This window comes from Geotrypetes seraphini, chromosome 1 (genome assembly GCF_902459505.1).
Source record: "Geotrypetes seraphini chromosome 1, aGeoSer1.1, whole genome shotgun sequence".
Classification (NCBI taxonomy): Eukaryota; Metazoa; Chordata; class Amphibia; order Gymnophiona; family Dermophiidae; genus Geotrypetes; species Geotrypetes seraphini.
Genome location: NC_047084.1, coordinates 410,680,199 through 410,698,938, shown reverse-complemented (window position 1 = coordinate 410,698,938; position 18,740 = coordinate 410,680,199). Strand labels below are relative to the sequence as shown.

Genomic DNA, 18,740 nt, shown 5'->3' with positions numbered 1-18,740 from the left:
GAGAAAGTATCCAGACAATAGTGAGAAGTGAAGGTATGAACCGAGGACCAAGTAGCAGCTCTACAAATTTCCTCCATAGGTGTAGATGTGAGGAAAGCTACTGAAGCTGCCATTGCTCTGAATTTATGGGCTGTGATTTTACTGTGAAGGGGTAATCCAACCTGGGCATAACAGAAAGAGATACAAGCTGCCATTCAGTTGGAGATGGTACGCTTAGAAATAGGATGGCCCAACTTATTTGGATCGAAGGAAACAAAAAGTTGAGGAGCAGTTCTGTGTGGTTTGGTGCGTTCCAAGTAGAAGGCCAAAGCACGTTTACAATCCAGAATATAAAGAGCTGATTCTCCAGGGTGAGAATGAGGCTTTGGAAAAAACACTGGAAGTACGATGGATTGGTTGAGATAAAATTCTGAGGCCACTTTAAGTAGGAATTTCGGATGAGTACGAAGAACAACTTTGTCATGATGGAACACCGTGAATGGTGGGTCAGTAACTAAAGCTTGCAGCTCACTGACTCTTCGAGCAGATGTGAGAGCAATGAGAAACAACACTTTCCAAGTGAGATACTTCAGATGAGCCTTATCAATTGGTTCAAATGGAGGCTTCATGAGATGAGTAAGGACAACATTGAGGTCCCAAACCACAGGAGACGGTTTGAGAGGAGGTTTGACATTGAAAAGTCCTTTCATGAATCTGGAAACCACCGGATGAGCAGAGAGGGGTTTCCCTTCAATAGGCTGATGGAAAGCCGCAATTGCACCGAGATGGACTTGTATAGATGTAGACTTGAGGCCAGAATTGGATAAGTGCAAAAGATAAGGAGGAATGCTGAGGCTCCTTATGATGAGAAAAACACCATGTAGAAAATCTAGTCCATTTTTGGTGATAGCATTGTAAGCTTTCTAGAAGCTTCTAAAACGTCTCTTTCAGATTGAGAAAACTGAAGAGGGGTTATGTTGAGAGGTACCGGGCTGTCAGGTGTAGAGACTGCAGGTTGGGATGAAGCAGAGATCCTTGACTCTGTGTAAGCAGAGAAGGAAAAACTGGTAGAAGGTATGGTTCCCTGCTGCTGAGTTGAAGTAGAAGGGAGTACCAGGGTTGCACCACCGAGGAGCAATTAGAATCATGGTGGCATGATCGTTCTTCAATTTGACCAGAGTCTTGTGAATGAGAGGGAATGGAGGAAATGCGTAGAGGGAAAGATTTGTCCATTCCAGAAGAAAAGCATCTGCCTCGAGGCAGTGAGGAGAACTGAGGCCGTTTGTAGCTGTGGGGAGCTGGAAAGAGGTCTATCTGTGGCGTTCCCCACTGTGAAAAAATGTGGAGAAGAGGTGAGGAATGAAGAGTCCATTCGTGAGGTTGCAGTAGATGACTCAAGTTGTCCGCCAAGCAATTCTTTGCCCCATGAATGTAGACAGCTTTGAGGAAGATGTTGTGGCGGATTGCCCAGTCCCAAACCTCCAGAGCTTCTTGACAAAGGGAGGCAGACCCTGTCTCTCCTTGTTTGTTGACATAATACATGGCGACTTGGTTGTCTGTCCGAATGAGGACTATTGTGTCGTGAAGCAGATGTTGAAAAGCATGGAGAGCTTTGAGGATCGCTCTGAGTTCCAACTGATTGATATGACACTGACGATCCATACTGGTCCAGAGGCCTTGAGTACGGAGACCAGCGAGATGAGCGCCATAAGCGTAGGTCGAAGAGTCTGTCGTGAAGACCTTCTGATGAGGAGGTGTTTAGAAAAGTAAGCCTCTGGAAAGATTGGAAAAGAGCATCCACCAACGGAGAGACTTCTTCAATGAAGGAGTAACTGAAATGTGTCGAGAAGGAGGGTTGCAAATTTGTGTCCATTGAGATGCCAGGGTCCACTGAGGAATTCTAAGGTGAAGTCTGGCAAAAGGAGTCACGTGTACTGTGGAGGCCATGTGACCCAGAAGTACCATCATGTGTCTCGCTGAGATGGAAGAGCGGGAAGACACTATGTGACAGAGTTGAAGAAGAGCTTCCAGACATTGTTGCGGAAGGAATGCTCCGAGTTGGACAGTGTCTAGAACAGCTCCAATGAACTGTAGATTCTGAGAGGGCTGAAGTTGGGATTTCGGAAAGCTGATTTCGAATCCCAAACTATGTAGGAACCAGGTAGTCCATTGGGTTGTTACAATAACTCCTTGAGATGTGGAATCTTTGATGAGCCAGTCGTCGAGGTAGGGAAATACCTGAAGACCATGATTCCTTAGAGCTGCTGCCACTACCAGGCACTTGAACACTCTGGGAGACGAGGCCAGGCCGAAGGGTAGTACTCTGTATTGATAGTGCAGATTCCCCACCCGAAATCTGAGGTATTGACAGGAGGCCGGATGAATGGGGATATGAGTGTAGGCCGCCTTGAGATCCAGAGAGCATAACCAGTCGTTCTGCTCGAGAAGGGGATAAAGGGATGCCAGGGACAACATTCGAAACTTTTCTTTGACTAGGAATTTGTTGAGAGCCCTGAGATCCAGAATGGGTTGCAGATTGCCCGTCTTCTTCGGAATAAGGAAGTAACGGCTGATGGAAAGCAGCAATTGCACTGAGATGGACTCGGATCGATGTAGACTTGAGGCCAGTGGTGGATAAGTGCAAATGATAATCTAGAATAGAAGATAAGGAGGAATCTTGAGGCTCCTTATCGCGAGAAATATACCACTTAGAAAATCTAATCCATTTTTGGTGGTAGCATTGTCTAGTAGCAGGCTTCCTAGAAGCCTCTAAAATGTCTTCTACAGGTTGAGAAAACTGAAGAGGAGTTATGTTGAGAATACCAACCTGTCAGGTGTAGAGCAGGTTGGGATTAAGTAGAGATCCTTGACTCTGTGTAAGCAGAGACGGAAAAACTGATAGAAGGTATGGCTCCCTGCTGCTGAGTTGAAGTAGGAGTACCAAAGTTGTCTCTGCCACCGAGAAGCTATCAGAATCATGGTGGCATAGTCGTTCTTCAACTTGACGAGAGTCTTGAGAATGAGCGGGAATGCATATAGAAAAGATTTGTCCATTCCAGTGGAAAAGCATCTGCCTTGAGGCGATGAGGAGAATATATCCTGGTGCAAAACTGGGGCAGTTTGTGGTTGTGGGGAGCTGCAAAGAGATCTATCTGAGGTGTTCCCCACTGTGAAAAAATGTGATGAAGAAGAGGAATTGAGTGTCCATTCGTGAGGTTGTAGAAGACGACTCAATTTGTCCGCCAAACAGTTTTTCGCCCCTTGGATGTAGACAGCTTTCAGGAAGGTGTTGGGAGAAATTGCCCAGTCCCAAACCTTCAGAGCTTCTTGACAAAGGGAGGGAGATCCCATCCCCCCTGTTTGTTGACATAGTATATGGTGACTTGGTTGTTCGTACGAATGAGGACTACCTGGTCATGAAGAAGATATTGAAAAGCTTTGAGAACATTGAAGATCGCTCTGAGTTCCAACAGATTGATGCGACACTGATGATCCGTACTGGTCCAGTGGCCTTGAGTACGGAGACCATCGAGATGAGCCCCCCAAGCGTAGGTCAAGGAATCTGTTGAGGACCTTTTGATGAGGGGGTGTTTGAAACAACATGCCTCTGGAGAGATTGGAAGAGAGCATCCACTACCAAGCACTTGGTGAACACTCTGGCAGACAAAGCCAGGCCGAAGGGTAGCATTCTGTATTGGTAATGCAGATTCCCCATCCGAAATCTGAGATATTGACGGGAGGCTGGATGAATGGGAATATGAGTATAAGCCTCCTTGAGATCCAAAGAGCATAAAGCAATGTTACTTACCATAACAGTTGTTATCCAGGGACAGCAGGCAGCTATTCTCACTAGTGGGTGATGTCATCCGACAGAGCCCCGATGCGGAAGTCTCACGAGCATACTTGCTTGAAGAAACTTCAGAAATTTCAAGATGCCCGCACCGCGCATGTGCGAGTGCCTTCCCGCCCGATGCACCGGGCGTGTCTCCTCAGTTCAGATAGCTAGCAGAGAAGCCAACCCAGGGGAGGTGGGTGGGACGTGAGAATAGCTGCCTGCTGTCCCTGGATAACAACTGTTACGGTAAGTAACATTGCTTTATCCCAGGACAAGCAGGCAGGTATTCTCACTAGTGGGTGACCTCCAAGCTAACCCCAATGGGATGGTGGGAGAGTTGGCAACTTAGGAGAATAAATTTTGCAATACTGTTTGGCCAAACTGTCCATCCCGTCTGGAGAAAGTATCCAGACAATAATGAGAAGTGAAGGTATGAACCGAGGACCAAGTGGCAGCCTTACAAATCTCCTCAATCGGTGTCGATCTAAGGAAGGCTACAAAGGCCGCCATTGCTCTGACCTTATGGGCTGTGACTTTACAGGAAAGGGGTAATCCAGCCTGGGCATAGCAGAAAGAGATGCAAGCCGCCATCCAGTTGGAGATGGTACACTTCGAGACAGGGCGTCCCAACTTGTTCGGATCAAAGGAGACGAAAAGTTGAGGAGCAGTTCTGTGTGGCTTGGTGCGATCCAGGTAGAAAGCCAAAGCACGTTTACAGTCCAGAGTGTGAAGAGCTGATTCTCCAGGATGAGAATGAGGCTTTGGAAAAAACACAGGAAGAACTATGGATTGGTTGAGATGAAATTCAGAGACCACTTTAGGCAGGAATTTCGGATGAGTGCGGAGGACCACCTTGTCATGATGGAATACTGTGAAAGGCGGATCCGCCACTAAGGCCTGAAGCTCACTGACTCGGAGCCTTGTTGAGAGGCTCAAAAGGAGGTTTCATAAGGTGAGAAAGAACAACATTGAGGTCCCAAACCACTGGAGGAGGTTTGAGAGGAGGATTGACATGGAAAAGTACTTTCATAAATCTGGAAACCACAGGATGAGCAGAGAGAGGTTTCCCATGCAGAGGCTTATGGAAAGCCGCAATTGCACTCAGATGGACTCGTATCGATGTAGACTTGAGGCCAGAATGAGATAGGTGCAGAAGATAGTCCAACACAGAAGAGAGGGAGGCTCGTTGAGGCTCCTTACGATTAGAAACACACCAGGTAGAAAATCTAGTCCATTTTTGGGAGTAGCATTGTCTAGTAGCAGGCTTCCGGGAAGCCTCCAACACATCCCTCACCGCTTTGGAAAACTGGAGAGGAGTTACGTTGAGAGGAACCAAGCTGTCAGGTGGGGAGACTGCAGGTTGGGATGGAGCAGAGATCCTTGATGCTGAGTAAGCAATGAAGTTAACACTGGAAGAAGGAATGGCTCCCTGCTGCTGAGTTGAAGTAGAAGGGAGTACCAAGGATGTCTGGGCCACCGAGGAGCTATCAGAATCATGGTGGCATGGTCGGACTTCAGCTTGACCAGAGTCTTTTGAATGAGAGGAAACGGAGGAAACGCATATAGAAAGAGATTCCTCCAGTCCAGAAGAAAGGCATCTGCCTCGAGTTGATGAGGAGTGTAGATCCTGGAGCAGAATTGAGGCAGTTTGAAGTTGTGGGGAGCCGCAAAGAGGTCTATCTGAGGCATCCCCCACTGAGAGATGAAGGGGCTTGGAATGGAGGATCCATTCGTGAGGCTGGAGGAGAAGACTCAAGTTGTCCGCCAAGGCATTGTCTGCCCCCTGAATGTAGACAGCTTTGAGGAAGGTGTTGTGGTGAATCGCCCAATCCCAGACTCTGAGAGCTTCCTGGCAGAGGGAGGCCGATCCCGTGCCCCCCTGCTTGTTGACATAATACATGGCGACCTGGTTGTCCGTGCGAATGAGGACCACCAGGTCGTGAAGCAGATGTTGAAAAGCTTGAAAAGCACTGAAAATTGCCCTGAGTTCCAGAAGATTGATATGGCACAGCCGGTCCGCACTGGTCCAGAAGCCTTGAGTGCGAAGACCGTCCAGATGAGCCCCCCATACATAGGTCGAGGAATCGGTCGCGAGAACCTTCTGGTGGGGAGGAGTGTGAAACAGCAAACCTCTGGATAGATTGGAAGAGATCATCCACCAACGTAGAGACTGCTGAAGAGCAGGAGTGACCAGGATGTGACGAGTCAAAGGATCCGACACCTGTGTCCACTGAGAAGCCAGGGTCCACTGAGGAATTCTGAGGTGAAGTCTGGCAAAAGGAGTCACATGAACCGTAGAGGCCATGTGGCCCAGGAAAACCATCATATGTCTCACTGAGATGGACTGGCGAGAAGACACTGACTGACAGAGATGAAGAAGAGCTTCCAGGTGGAGGAAGGAATGCTCTGAGTTGGATAGTATCCAGAACCGCCCCGATGAAGGGAAGAGACTGGGTAGCTTGCAGATGAGATTTTGGGAAGTTGATCTCGAACCCCAGACTCTGCAGGAACCAAATAGTCCTTTGGGTCGCCGAGATGACCCCTGGAGCCGAGGCAGCTTTGATGAGCCAGTCGTCGAGGTAGGGAAACACCTGAAGACCATGGTTCCGAAGTGCAGCTGCCACCACCACCAGACACTTGGTGAAAACTCTGGGAGACGAGGACAGGCCAAAAGGGAGCACTCGATAGTGCAGATGAAGATGTCCCACCCGAAATCTGAGGAATTTGCGAGAGGCCGGATGAATGGGAATGTGAATGTAGGCCTCTTTTAGATCCAGAGAGCATAACCAGTCATTCTGCTCGAGGAGGGGGTTCAGAGAAGCTAGGGTTAGCATGCGAAATCTCTCCTTGACCAGGAACTTGTTGAGGACCCTGAGGTCCAGAATAGGACACAGGTCGCCCGTCTTCTTCGGAACAAGGAAGTACCGAGAGTAGAACCCCCGGTTGTGTTGGTCCACAGGGACCGGCTCGATGGCCCGAAGCCGGAGCAAAGCCTGAGCTTCCTGAAGAAGGGCGGTCTGGGTCAAGTTGGAAGGATACTCTCTTGGAGGATGGTCCGGGGGGACCCGATGGAACTGAAGAGAATATCCTTCCCTGATGATGGTAAGGACCCAAAGGTCGGTGGTTATAGTCATCCATCGATGGTAAAAATTATGGAGGCAACCCCCAATGGGGAAGACAGGGGACAGCAGAACGGTGTTGGTTATGCTCCCGACAAGAGTCAAAAAGGCTGAGGAGCCTTGGGAACAGCAGAAGGCTGAGGTTTTTTTGAGACTTCTGCGGGGGCTGTCTCTTCGCCGGCTGCCTCGCAGCAGGAGCCTGCCTTGGAGTGTAACGCCGTTGGTATATCAAGGGCGGTCGAGAAGGTCGAGACTGAGCAGGCTTAGGCTTCGGACGAAGGATGGCCTGGAATGACTTCTCATGGTCCGACAGCTTCTTCGTCACGGTCTCGATGGACTCATCAAACAAATCCGCACCTGCACACGGGACGTTGGCAAGCCTGTCCTGGAGGTTTGGGTCCATATCAATGGTCCGAAGCCATGCCAAGCGATGCATGGCCACGGAACAGGCGGCAGCCCGTGCCGAGAGCTCAAACGCATCATAGGAGGATTGCATCAATTGAAGACGCAGCTGGGACAGTGAGGCGACGACCTCCTCATATTCAAAATGAGCCTGAGAGTCGATGTAAGGCATAAACTTCCGAAGCACTGGAAGGAAGAACTCCAAATAGGTGGCAAAATGGAAGGTGTAATTGAGAACTCGGGAAGCCATCATCGTGTTCTGGTAGATGCGCCTCCCGAACTTATCCATGGTCCTCCCCTCTCAGCCCAGAGGCACTGAGGCATACACCTGGGACGGATGAGATCGCTTGAGGGAGGACTCGACCAACAGTGACTGATGGGAGAGCTGGGAGCCCTCAAATCCTTTATGATGCACCGTGCGATACCTGGCATCCAGTTTGCCAGGAATGGAGTACGGAGTTTCAAAACAACGCATGAACGTCTGGTCGAGGAGCTTGTGTAGAGGCAGGTGAAGAGACTCAGCAGGAGGATGAGGCAGATGCATGGTATCAAGATACTCCTTGGAGTAGCGGGAACCCGAGCCAAGGTGATGTCGAGATCATCTGCCATCTGCCGCAGAAAAGATGAAAAAGACAGCTGGTCCGCCAACACAGGACGCTGAGACAGACTCGATGAAGTCGAGGCCTCCTGATCCAAGGAGACATGGGATCTACAAGGAGAGAACGACCTGAGGGTATCCTCGAACTCCGGGCCCGGAGGAGGCGAGACATCCGAAGATGAATATACCATATGAGGAAGCTTCTTCTGAGGCAAGACGGTAGAATGTCTGGACGAATGCCTTGAAGAATGCCTGGAGCGGTGCCCCTCCCTCCGTCTCGAAGGAGATCTGGAACGACGATGTGAAGATGGCTCCCCAGAGGCCTCCAATGAGTAGATGGGGCTGGAGGCTGTAGAGCGAAGAGGAGGATGGGTCGACGCCTCTCGAGCAGCATTCCACGGGTCGAGAGACGGCTTGGCAGGCAAGGGGCTCTGGAAGAAATCCTCCCGATGACGCACCGGGCTTCGGCTACTCGGAGGCAGATCCCAATTGTCTCCGCCCGAGGCGGGAATGGGTTCCAGAGGCGGTATCTCACCAAGCGAAGCGCGCCTCGATGAACTGGCAGCCAAACGCCGAGCCTCCTCGTCTAGCAGTGAGAGCGAGCGGCGAGGCGGAGGAGGAGACGGCTCGACCCCACGAGGGGATTCCGCTTGCCCATGCTGGATTGTGGCAAGCCACTTGGGGCCCATGGTAGTCATGAGCTCGAGGAAGTGGGCTTCCATGAGCGACCGCATCGAAGCCGACAAGGGGGGAGCTGCATCTGAAATGGGACCCCCTGCACGGTCTTCGCGGTCCTGGGTGGTCGAGTGCTTGGCCTTAGAAGCCTTAGGCACTTTAAGAACCACCGGGGGAACGGTCTGCTGAGTTACCTGACCTGAGACCGAAGAAGGCACCAGAGCAGGAGGCGTGGTCGAAACCGGAACGAAGGAAGCCGGTTTCAAAAGACCCGATGCAGCAGGAGCAGATGCCGACGTCGAAGGCGAAGCGCTGGTCGAAGCTGAAGGTTCCTTGGAAGCCTCCATACCGAACATCAACTCCCACAGGAAACAGCGACGTTTGAAAGCACGTGCTGTTAGAGTGGAACAAGGCCGGCACGATTTCGGAAGATGTTGAGGCCCGAGACACTGTAAACAGCGTCGATGCGGGTCCGTCAACGAAATCGCGCGCTGGCACTTGATACACTTTTTAAAACTGATAACAGGCCGGGACATAGGCCGAAAAAGTTCCGCCGCTAGATCGATGCTGCGGGGCCCCAGCCACGCGGCCGACCCAGTCGAATCTATGGAAATTTTTTTTTTTTTTAACAATAAAACGACAGAATATAACACACGATAAGAGAAATAACCTCAAAACCGCAAGCACTAGAAGGCAAGAACAAGGGTTCACTCAGCGCAGAGTTGAAGCAAAACTTCTCAGCTCCGCGGAAAGAAAAGAACTGAGGAGACACGCCCGGTGCATCGGGCGGGAAGGCACTCGCGCATGCGCGGTGCAGGCATCTCGAAACTTCTGAAGTTTCTTCAAGCAAGTATGCTTGTGAGACGTCCGCATCGGGGCTCTGTCTGATGACATCACCCACTAGTGAGAATACCTGCCTGCTTGTCCTGGGATAACCAGTCATTCTGATCTAGAAGGGGGTAAAGGGACGCCAGGGACAACATGCAAAATTTTTTTTTGACTACAAATTTGTTGAGAACCCCGAGATCCAGAATGGGTCGCAGATCGTCTGTCTTCTTCAGAACTAGGAAGTAACGGGAGTAAAACTCCCTGTTCTGCTGTTCCAAAGGAACTGGTTCGATGGCACAGAGACGAAGCAGAACTTGAGCTTCCTGAAGAAAGGCAGTCTGGAAGGATACTTTCTTGGAGGAAGCTCTGGTGGAACCTGAGTGAAACGAAGAGAGTATCCTTCCCTGATGATTGACAGCACCCAGAGGTCGGATGTAATTGTCTCCCATCGGTGATAAAAATGATGGAGACGACTTCCTATGGGGGTAAGAGAGGACAGAGACAGAACGATGGAGGTTATGCTCTGTTTTAAACAGTCAAAAAGGCTGAGTAGCCTTAGGTGCAGCAGAAGGCTGAGGTTTCTGCTGCTTCTGTTGCTGCTGTTTCTTGGGATGCGCTCGATTGTAAGGAGCCGCCTTCGGAGTATAACGCCTCTGGAAAATTGGAGGAGAACGTGAAGGTTTCACAGGAGCTGGCTTAGGCCCGACAATGAAAGCAAAAGATTTTTCATGTTCAGACAATTTCTTGGTGGCTGCATCTGTGGATTCATCAAAAAGGTTATTGCCTGCACGAGGGATGTTAGCCAGGCAGTCCTGAAGATTAGGGTCCATGTCAATTGTACGAAGCCATGCTAAGCGTCGCATTGCTACAGAGAAAGCAGTGGCCCTGGCTGACAACTCAAAGGCATCATAAGAGGATTGAAGAAGATGTAATCTGAGTTGTGACAGAGTAGCAATAATTTCTTGGAATTTGAAATGCTTCTGTGTATCCAGGAAGTAGGTCAATGAGAAACTTTAGATAAGTAACAAATTTAAAGTTATAATTAAGGACTTTGGAGGACATCATAGCATTCTGATAAAGTAGACGTCTAAACTTGTCCATAGTTTTCCCCTCCCTTCCAGGAGTAACAGTAGCATATACTCTGGAAGGATGGGATCTCTTTAAGGAGGACTCCACAAGAAGGGATTGGTGAGACAATTGTGAATTCTCAAACCTGGAGTCCAATTTACCTGGAACAGCAGGAATGGTATAAGGCAGGGGTAGGGAATTCCAGTCCTCGAGAGCCGTATTCCAGTCGGGTTTTCAGGATTTCCCCAATGAATATGCATTGAAAGCAGTGCATGCAAATAGACCTCATGCATATTCATTGGGGAAATCCTGAAAACCCGACTGGAATACAGTTCTCGAGGACCGGAGTTCCCTACCCCTGATATAAGGGGTCTCCAGGCAACGTGTGAAAGTCTGAGACAAAAGCTTGTGAAGAGGAAGCTTAAGTGACTCTGCAGGAGGTTGAGGGAGATGCATGACTTCGAGGTACTCCTTAGCATACTTAGAACCAGCATCTAATCAAAAGAACTATGAATTCTTTACTATACCAGAATATTCTTAAGAATGTCCAATCACCTGTAAGCTGAAGTATAATTGAATTAAAATGCAAAACAAAGATCCAAAGCACAAAATTAAATTTACACCTGAATGGATGAGGAGAAACAAAATTAAAGTTTTTGTACTGGCCAGTAGTGCTGCCCGATTCAGGAAAAAAAATTTCGATTCAATTCAGCCTATTGAATCGATTTTTCAATTTGATTTTCCTGCCCAATTGGGTGGCAGTGTTCTCCCTAGTGCCTTTTAGCCGGGCGCTCCGCCCAGCTAATTTAAGTGAGCGCCCGGCTGTCAACTGTCGCGAATCCTACTACTACCGCTGCTCAACATTGAAGAGCTGCTTCCAACTGGAATGGAGCTAGCTACCCCGCTGCCGCAACTTCCTTTGCCGCGGTGGGTGACCTCAAAGCCAAAGCACAGTGGAGGAGAAGGAAGCGGATTGGGTTTCTGAGAGGCTGAAGCGGCGGGGACCGTGCCTGATAGCTGTCTCTCACCACGGCTTGCATCTCATTCACGTCTCTGTGTTTGGGGCTCCTCAGCGAATCTTCTATTGTCCAGTCCCAACTTTGCCGTTGACCTCGCGCGAGTCCGAGAAAGGAGAGCACAAGCCTACAAAGCGTCTCGCAGAGCCTTGCATGACACTGTACGCGCCTGTAAATGGGCCTCTGTCTATGTGCCTTGAAACTTTAGTTTACTGATGTGATTTGGAGTGGAGGGGGGGGTTAATAAGAGACAGCCTGGAGCAAGCAGTTGTGGTTCTCTGCAGCAGAGGAGGTGGGGGGCATAGAAAGCAGCCATGGGAGAAGACAGAGAAAGAGGCCACAGCAGAGGAAACAGGACCGGCCAGAGGAGACAGCCAGCAGGCAGAGAGCTGCAATCCTGCAGCAGCTTTGCTTATAATTAATACTGGCTAGCAGAGATGGCAATGGGGTGAGGAAAGGACAAAGAACAGCTGCATGCTGATTGGTAGCTTGGGGAAGGAAAACTAGATAGACAGGAGTAAGGGAGGGCAGAAAGAGAAACAGGAGCAAGAGGGTCAGGGAGAGACAGGAGCAAAGGAGGGCAGGGAAACAGGAGCTGTTCCCTCAGGGCAGGAAAAGACATAGACCTAGTGGCATAGCCATGGGTTGGCCCAGGCCCACCCAGCAGCCAAACATCTCTGATCTAGATGGACGGGATCCCCAGGCCCTGCTAGCTAAAAACTCCAAAAACCTCTCCCTCCTGCATATTTTTTTTAAAGTTCAGATCTTCACCAACAGCAAGCAGCATGACTAATACTGTTCGAACCAGCCCCACAGCTTTCCATCAGACACAACTTCCTATCTGCATAGATTGTAAAAAACATTGTATTGGTCACACTGGTTGCTGCCAATGAAGATATGAATCCTAAAAGGTACACGGTCACGGTGGCAACAGAGGAGTTGAGAGACCAGATCACCCAGGTGGGAGAGGAAGAGACTAGATTGCCTGTGGGGTGGGGTTCTTATGCCCACCAACTTGGATTTCTGGCTACCCAAAATTGGGTGTCGGAGAGAAGGTGGAAGAGAGATGGGGAAGATGCTAGGTGGGGTAAAGAGAGAGAGAAATGGGTGAAAGGGGAAATTCTGCATTTGGATAGGAGGACAGAAAGAGGGAAAATGCACATGGAAAGAAGGGAGAAAGTCTGCATTTACAGGGTGAGGAGAGAGAGGGGAGATGTACTGCACATGAAGGAAAGGGAAGAAGAAAAGGTAAACAGATTTGAGAAGGAGGCAGACAAATTGAAGACAGCTGAAGGTGAAAGATCCATTCCCATCTTTTTATCTGTCTGTTTGGCACTGAACAAGAAATGAGGTGAGAAAAAATAAGCAGATGGAAAGGAGGCCTGGGGGAAGAGAGATACCAAGATCATGGGAGGGAGGGAAAGAAAGGAGATACCAGGCCATGGAGAGGGAGGCAGAGATGGAAGAGAAGGAGATGAGAGAGATGCCAGGACATGGGGGTAGGAAAGGGGATAGAGATGCCAAATCATGGGGATGAGTGGGAAGAAAGGAAGGAAGGAAAGGAGAAGAGAGAGATGCCGGAGTACAGGGGAGGGGGGTGAAGCTGAAATGAATCATGTACAAAGGAGAGAAAGGGTACAGGATATACAGTTTATTGAAGGGACATAGAAAGAGGGAAGATGTCATACGGAAGAGACAGAGGGTGAACAGTGGATGGAAGGGGTAGAGAGAGAGAGGGCAGAGGCTGGGTGGAAGGGGCAAAGAGAGAGGGCAGATGTTGCATGGAAGGGAGAGAGGACAAACGCTGAATAGAAAGAAGAGAGCGAAGAGAAGATGATTAAAGCAGAAACGACAAAAGGTAGAAATAATTTTTTTGTTGCTTTACTTAGAATCAAGTAACTGTATTGATAAAAGTTTATAAATAGGAAATGGAAATAAGGCATTTTTTTGGACTAAACCCCTTTGCTCAGGTCAGGACAGGATACCATAACAGCATTATACTGTACTCTTTAGAAGAAACATTTGGCCTCTGAAACCTAATTGAAAAATGGATTAGTTCAATAAAATTGTATTTTCTTATTTCTCGTTATTTCTTTTATTTATATTTGTTAATTTGTAAAGTGGTGATTGTTATGTATCACCTTTTTCAAATTTACATCAACTGTCTTTATATTTTGCACAGTATTAGGGGACATGTGTCACTGTTTCTGTGGTGTTGCATTGTCACCTTTTTCAAATTTACATCAACTGTCTTTACATTTTGCACAGTATTAGGGGACATGTGTCACTCTGTTTCTGTGGTGTTGCATTGTATGTAGAGTCTGGTTTCTTGGCAGTTCAGTTTTTTTGTCTACATATTTCTATTTTTAGTTTGTGATTATTCCATATTGGGCAAGTGTGTATGAAAAGGACATGGTTTTCTTTTAGCATTGACATTACAGGGACTGTGCAGGATCTGGCTTGTTTAGTTTTACAATGTTGTTTGTTGGTGTTCTAGTGCTCAGTGCAGTGTTTAAGAGGCTGCCTTTTCCTAGGTGCATCCTTATTGTGTGACTCATGGATTATTACTAAAAATAACTTTTTTAATATTGAGGAGGGGGTTGTTAAAAAGTGATCAGTATTGGCAGAAGCACGCTGAAGAAAAACACTATTTTAAGGGGCTCCGAAGGAGGGTGTGGGGGGGAACCTCCCCCACTTTACTTAGCAGAGATTGCACCGGCATTGTGGGGGGTTGTAACCCCCCACATTATACTGAAAACTTCACTTTTTCCCTACAAAAGAGGGAAAAAGTTACGTTTCCAGTAAATGAGGGGGGTTTACAACCCCCCAAACCCCCCACAACGCCGGTGCGATCTCTATTAAGTAAAGTGGGGGGGGTTCCCCACCAACATCCCCCATCAGAGCCCCTTAAAATACTGTTTTTCTTCGGTGCGCTTGACTATGAACCCACCTGCACTGTTTAACATCTATTTGAGAGCTCTGGGAAATAATCTGCCCTCAACCAAGGATCACATCCTCTCTTATGCAGCTGATATCTTCATTCATTGTATTGCCAAAAATCCTTTGATAATACCCTAAATTACTTGAAAAACACTATCGACAACCTAAGTTCATGAATGATGAGAAACTTCCTCAAACTAAAGAAATCAAAAGACAAGAATATTATGGTTTGGAGACTATAACTCTCTACCTAACACATAACTAGACTGTCCACAGGCAAGAGACTAAAGATAGAAAATTCCTCCAAAGTACTGGGAGTTACACTAGGCTCCAACTAGAATTCAACACAAATCACCTCACTAGCGCAAAAATTATTCTTTAAGATGAGACAATTGAGGATAATAAGCCAGGCCCTAACCCAGGACAGTTTCAGGACAGTAGAATAATCACTCCTAATACCATACCAGGACTATTGTAACTCATTACATTGTGGCATTACAGAGACTACAACTACTACAAAACACTGCTGCCAGACTCATTTTCAAAATTAATCAGTACAAGAGGGCAAGTCCACTATTAGAACAAATGCACTGGTTGCTCATGAAAAAAGCGAATCCAGTTGTGAAAACTTGAATGGAGTAACTTCTGATATTAAAGTCCAACACTCCTCCTTCAATTCATGAGTATCACAACACTTCAAACTATTCTTCCCATCACCTCAACAAGTTTGGTGGAAGATGTTTGAAGTTACCTTTGAATATCAAGGACCTCTTATCTGGAACTGCTCTTATCTGGAGCCGCCAAAATACCTAAGACAACCCACTATTTACCTTGACTTCCAAAAGAAACTTAAGACATCTCTTCTCTCTATAGCCAACCTACCAGAGGTTGTGGTAAAAGTAGATAGCATAGCTGGTTTTGAAAAAGGTTTGGACTAATTCCTGGAGGAAAAGTCCATGGTCTGTTATTGAGAAAGACATGGGGAAGCCACTGCTTGCCCTGGATCGGTAGCATGGAATGTTGCTACTCTTTTGGTTTTGGCCAAGTACTAGTGACCTGGATTGGCCACCATGAGAACAGGCTACTGGGCTTCATGGCCCATTGGTCTGACTATTAAGGATATTCTTATGTTCCTATCCTTCACCTCTTCCCTCTAACCACCACAAGATCTAGCTTAAAAATGTAATATCAAGAACTTGATTTAATTCTTACACTGTACTGTATTATTTACGTGCAGTTAATAATACTGAATTTTACTCACACCTTTACAGCACTAGTTCAAGGTTAAGTTACATTCAGGATGAATAGATATATGCAATTCACTACACCTCTTAAGCATCCACGGGTCTTTGAGAAGCAAATCCAAGACCTAACAAGCATAAATTATTTTACAAGGTACTTTACTACCTTTTTCCCTACACTTAAATCCATTTTTACAATGAATAAAAACAATTTTAACTGAATCCCTAATGTATTAGGCAATCCACCCTTTTTCTTTTAACCATCACTTAAAATGTACCAAAACACATTCAGTGCATAAGGAACCATTCAAAAGATTCTAAATAGGGGAGGGGTAGCTGTTTAAAGTCTACCTCCTCCCCGCTAAAACTGTCACTTTAATGTATTCAAACTTTAAATTTTCAAATACATTTCCCAACCAGAAACTTCGTCCCATTTCCATATTCAGGGACTGGCAGGCATCTTCCTACAGACCTTTACTGCTGTGTTCATTCCTACCCTTGTTTGTCCATTTTTAGGGCCAAGCATTCACAGGCCGCCATCTCATGACGTCACCACAGCGCCCTCGGGACAGCCGATTTGGAGGGGGGGGGGGGACACAGAATAATAACGCTAAAGGCGCCATCCTGCTTTTTCATGGTCACTTCAAGTACTGTACTTCATAGAGCTGCCTGCGGCCTGACCCTTGACAGTGGAAAGAATCATGCCAGCAGATTCAGGCCGCGCAAAACAACTACTTAAGTCAGAAAATATCAAAGGCCTGCAGAAAACGTCCTACACCGCTGCTCACCGGCCAGTGCCCTACCAGCTGCCTCTACCTTCCCATACTACCTCTCCGGCTATCTTTCACGCCGGAGTTTGTATGCTCCCTGCCACCTCTACAATCCGTGAACCCCTCACTCCTCCATGCCCCAGCCAGCCCCCAGGATACATTACCGTTTCGTCCGTATTAATATCGATTTTGAATGTCTGCTGCTGAAGGGTTTTCAGTGTGATCTGCATGGCGCCGTCGTGGTTAAGTGTGCGTCTCTCTCGCTGTGTCGGTCTACTTTGGGGGAACGGCGGCGATATCCCACAGCTTCCCTCTACGATTTCCTTTTGCTCCTTGGTTTGTGCAGTTGAGGTTTTATTTTTATATTATTATTATTATTTATTTTTAATTCTGTATTGTCGCGTCGTTGCCTTTATTGTCCCTTCACATTAAAATAAAGAAATGGGAACCAAAGTTTCCCCTCGATAATTCCTACTGGAGGAAAGAAGGCTCGTTACGGCTTCTCGTCTCCCCTCGCCAGGACGGGAATTCGCAAACTCATCACCATGGCCAGGCCGCAGCCGCCATCACGCACCGAGCAGCCAGCAGAAAGACTTACGCGACAGAACGCCCGTCACGGCGTCACTGCGCATGCGTAGAAAGAGCGCCAGCGTTCTGTTTTTTTTCTCCTCCTCTGGAAACGGAGGGATGGGTGCAGGGAGAGTTGTTTTATCACGTGGCCAAGGGTTCCCTAATCCTGAACAGTCGATTGGTGGGGCGCGCACGCCTCGTCTCCGCCCTTCACCCCAGAGCGTGCGCGTGGTTTTTACCTAACGGAATAAAAAAACGGAATAGGAATTTTACGGAGCTGTGTTAGTAGCATAATGTGGGTAAAATCCAATTACCTGTGAGGCTCTCAGTTCTGATCTAATACCTGGTTTTCCAGGGACTTAGTTGTTGTTCACGACTTCTAATTATAACACAGACACGGTTCAGTCAGCACAGTTACTTTCCTGTAACAGGTGTTATCCCAGAACAAACTGGCAGACATATTCTCACAAATGGAACTCCCTAGTTGCCAAGATCATGTCTCTGAGAAGAATGGTAGTGCTAACTAGCATCACCCTAGGGAGACCAAGCGGGTTAGAACGACACTGACTTCAAGGAGTATAATAATTTTTGTAAAACAGCTTGGCCAAATTGAATATTCCGCCTGGAATGAGTGTCCAGGCAGTAGTGGGAGGTGAAGGTGTGAATGGAGGACCAGAGGCTGCCTTGCAAATATTCTGAATGAGAGCAGAGTGGATATGAGCTACTGTAGTTGCCATGGCTCAAACTCTGTATGCTGTGATATGGTCTCCAAGTGACAGTCCAGCTCTAGCATAGTAGAAGGAGATACAGTCTGCAAGCCATTTAGAGATTGTCCTTTTGGTTGCAGGAACTCCCAGTCTATTGGGATTGAAGGACAGAAACAGTTGAACAGAAGTCCTGTGAGGCTTAGTGCAATCTAAGTAGTAAGCAAGAGCTTGCTTGCAGTTCAAGGTGTGGAGCACAGCTTCATCGGGATGGGAATGCAGCTTGAGAAAAAAGACTGGCAGCATGATGAACTGGTTGAGATGAAAGTCCCAGACTACCTTCGGTACAAATTTAGGATGGGTGCAAAGGACGACCTTGTCATGGTAGAACCTTGTATAGGGAGGATCTGACACGAGGAAGCCACAGCTTGCCCTGGATCGATAGCATGGAAAGTTGCTACTCCTTGGGTTTTTGCCAGGTACTAGGGACCTGGATTGGCTACCCTGAGAACGGGCTTGATGGACCACTGATCCGACCCAGTACGGCTATTCTTATGTTCTTATACCTGGAGTTCACTGACTCGATGTGTGGATGTGAGGGATATGAGGAAGGTCATTTTCCAGGCAAGATGCTTGAGAGATGAAGACGAGAGTGGTTCAAAAGGAGACTTCATCAGAGCAGAGAGAACCATATTAAGGTCCCAAGGCACCACAGGAGGCTTAATTGGTGGCCTGGTATCATGAATTTGTATATCAAAGAATGCCTAGAGAATGGTTTTCCCTCCAGTGGCAGATGAAAAGTGCTGATAGCGCTGAGGTTTACCCTGATAGAGGTGGTCTGTAGACCAGAGTCAGACAGGAGCAGAAGACAGTCAAGCACTGCTGGCAGAGGACAAGTGCTGAGATCCAGCAAGTGAATAGTGCACCACACTGTGAAGTGAGACCATTTGAAGCAATAAGAGCATTCATTGTGTAGAAGGCTTTCTAGAGGCTGG

At 47.7% G+C, this 18,740-nt stretch overlaps 1 protein-coding gene across 3 annotated transcripts in view; it reads right to left on the bottom strand.

Moving 5' to 3' along the window:
* The window catches only part of RAD23B (RAD23 homolog B, nucleotide excision repair protein), a 245,740-nt gene extending 228,606 nt beyond the window's left edge, over nt 1-17,134 (bottom strand). The window contains exon 1 of one of the 3 annotated variants that reach the window (XM_033918631.1): nt 17,070-17,134. Coding sequence is in view for 1 of the 3 variants with exons in the window: in XM_033918623.1 (XP_033774514.1) it covers nt 16,636-16,701 (66 nt within the window). In the remaining 2 variants the exon portion in view is untranslated. The other 2 variants (XM_033918623.1, XM_033918639.1) reach the window with 2 other exon arrangements.
* Between the last annotated feature and the right edge of the window lie 1,606 nt (nt 17,135-18,740).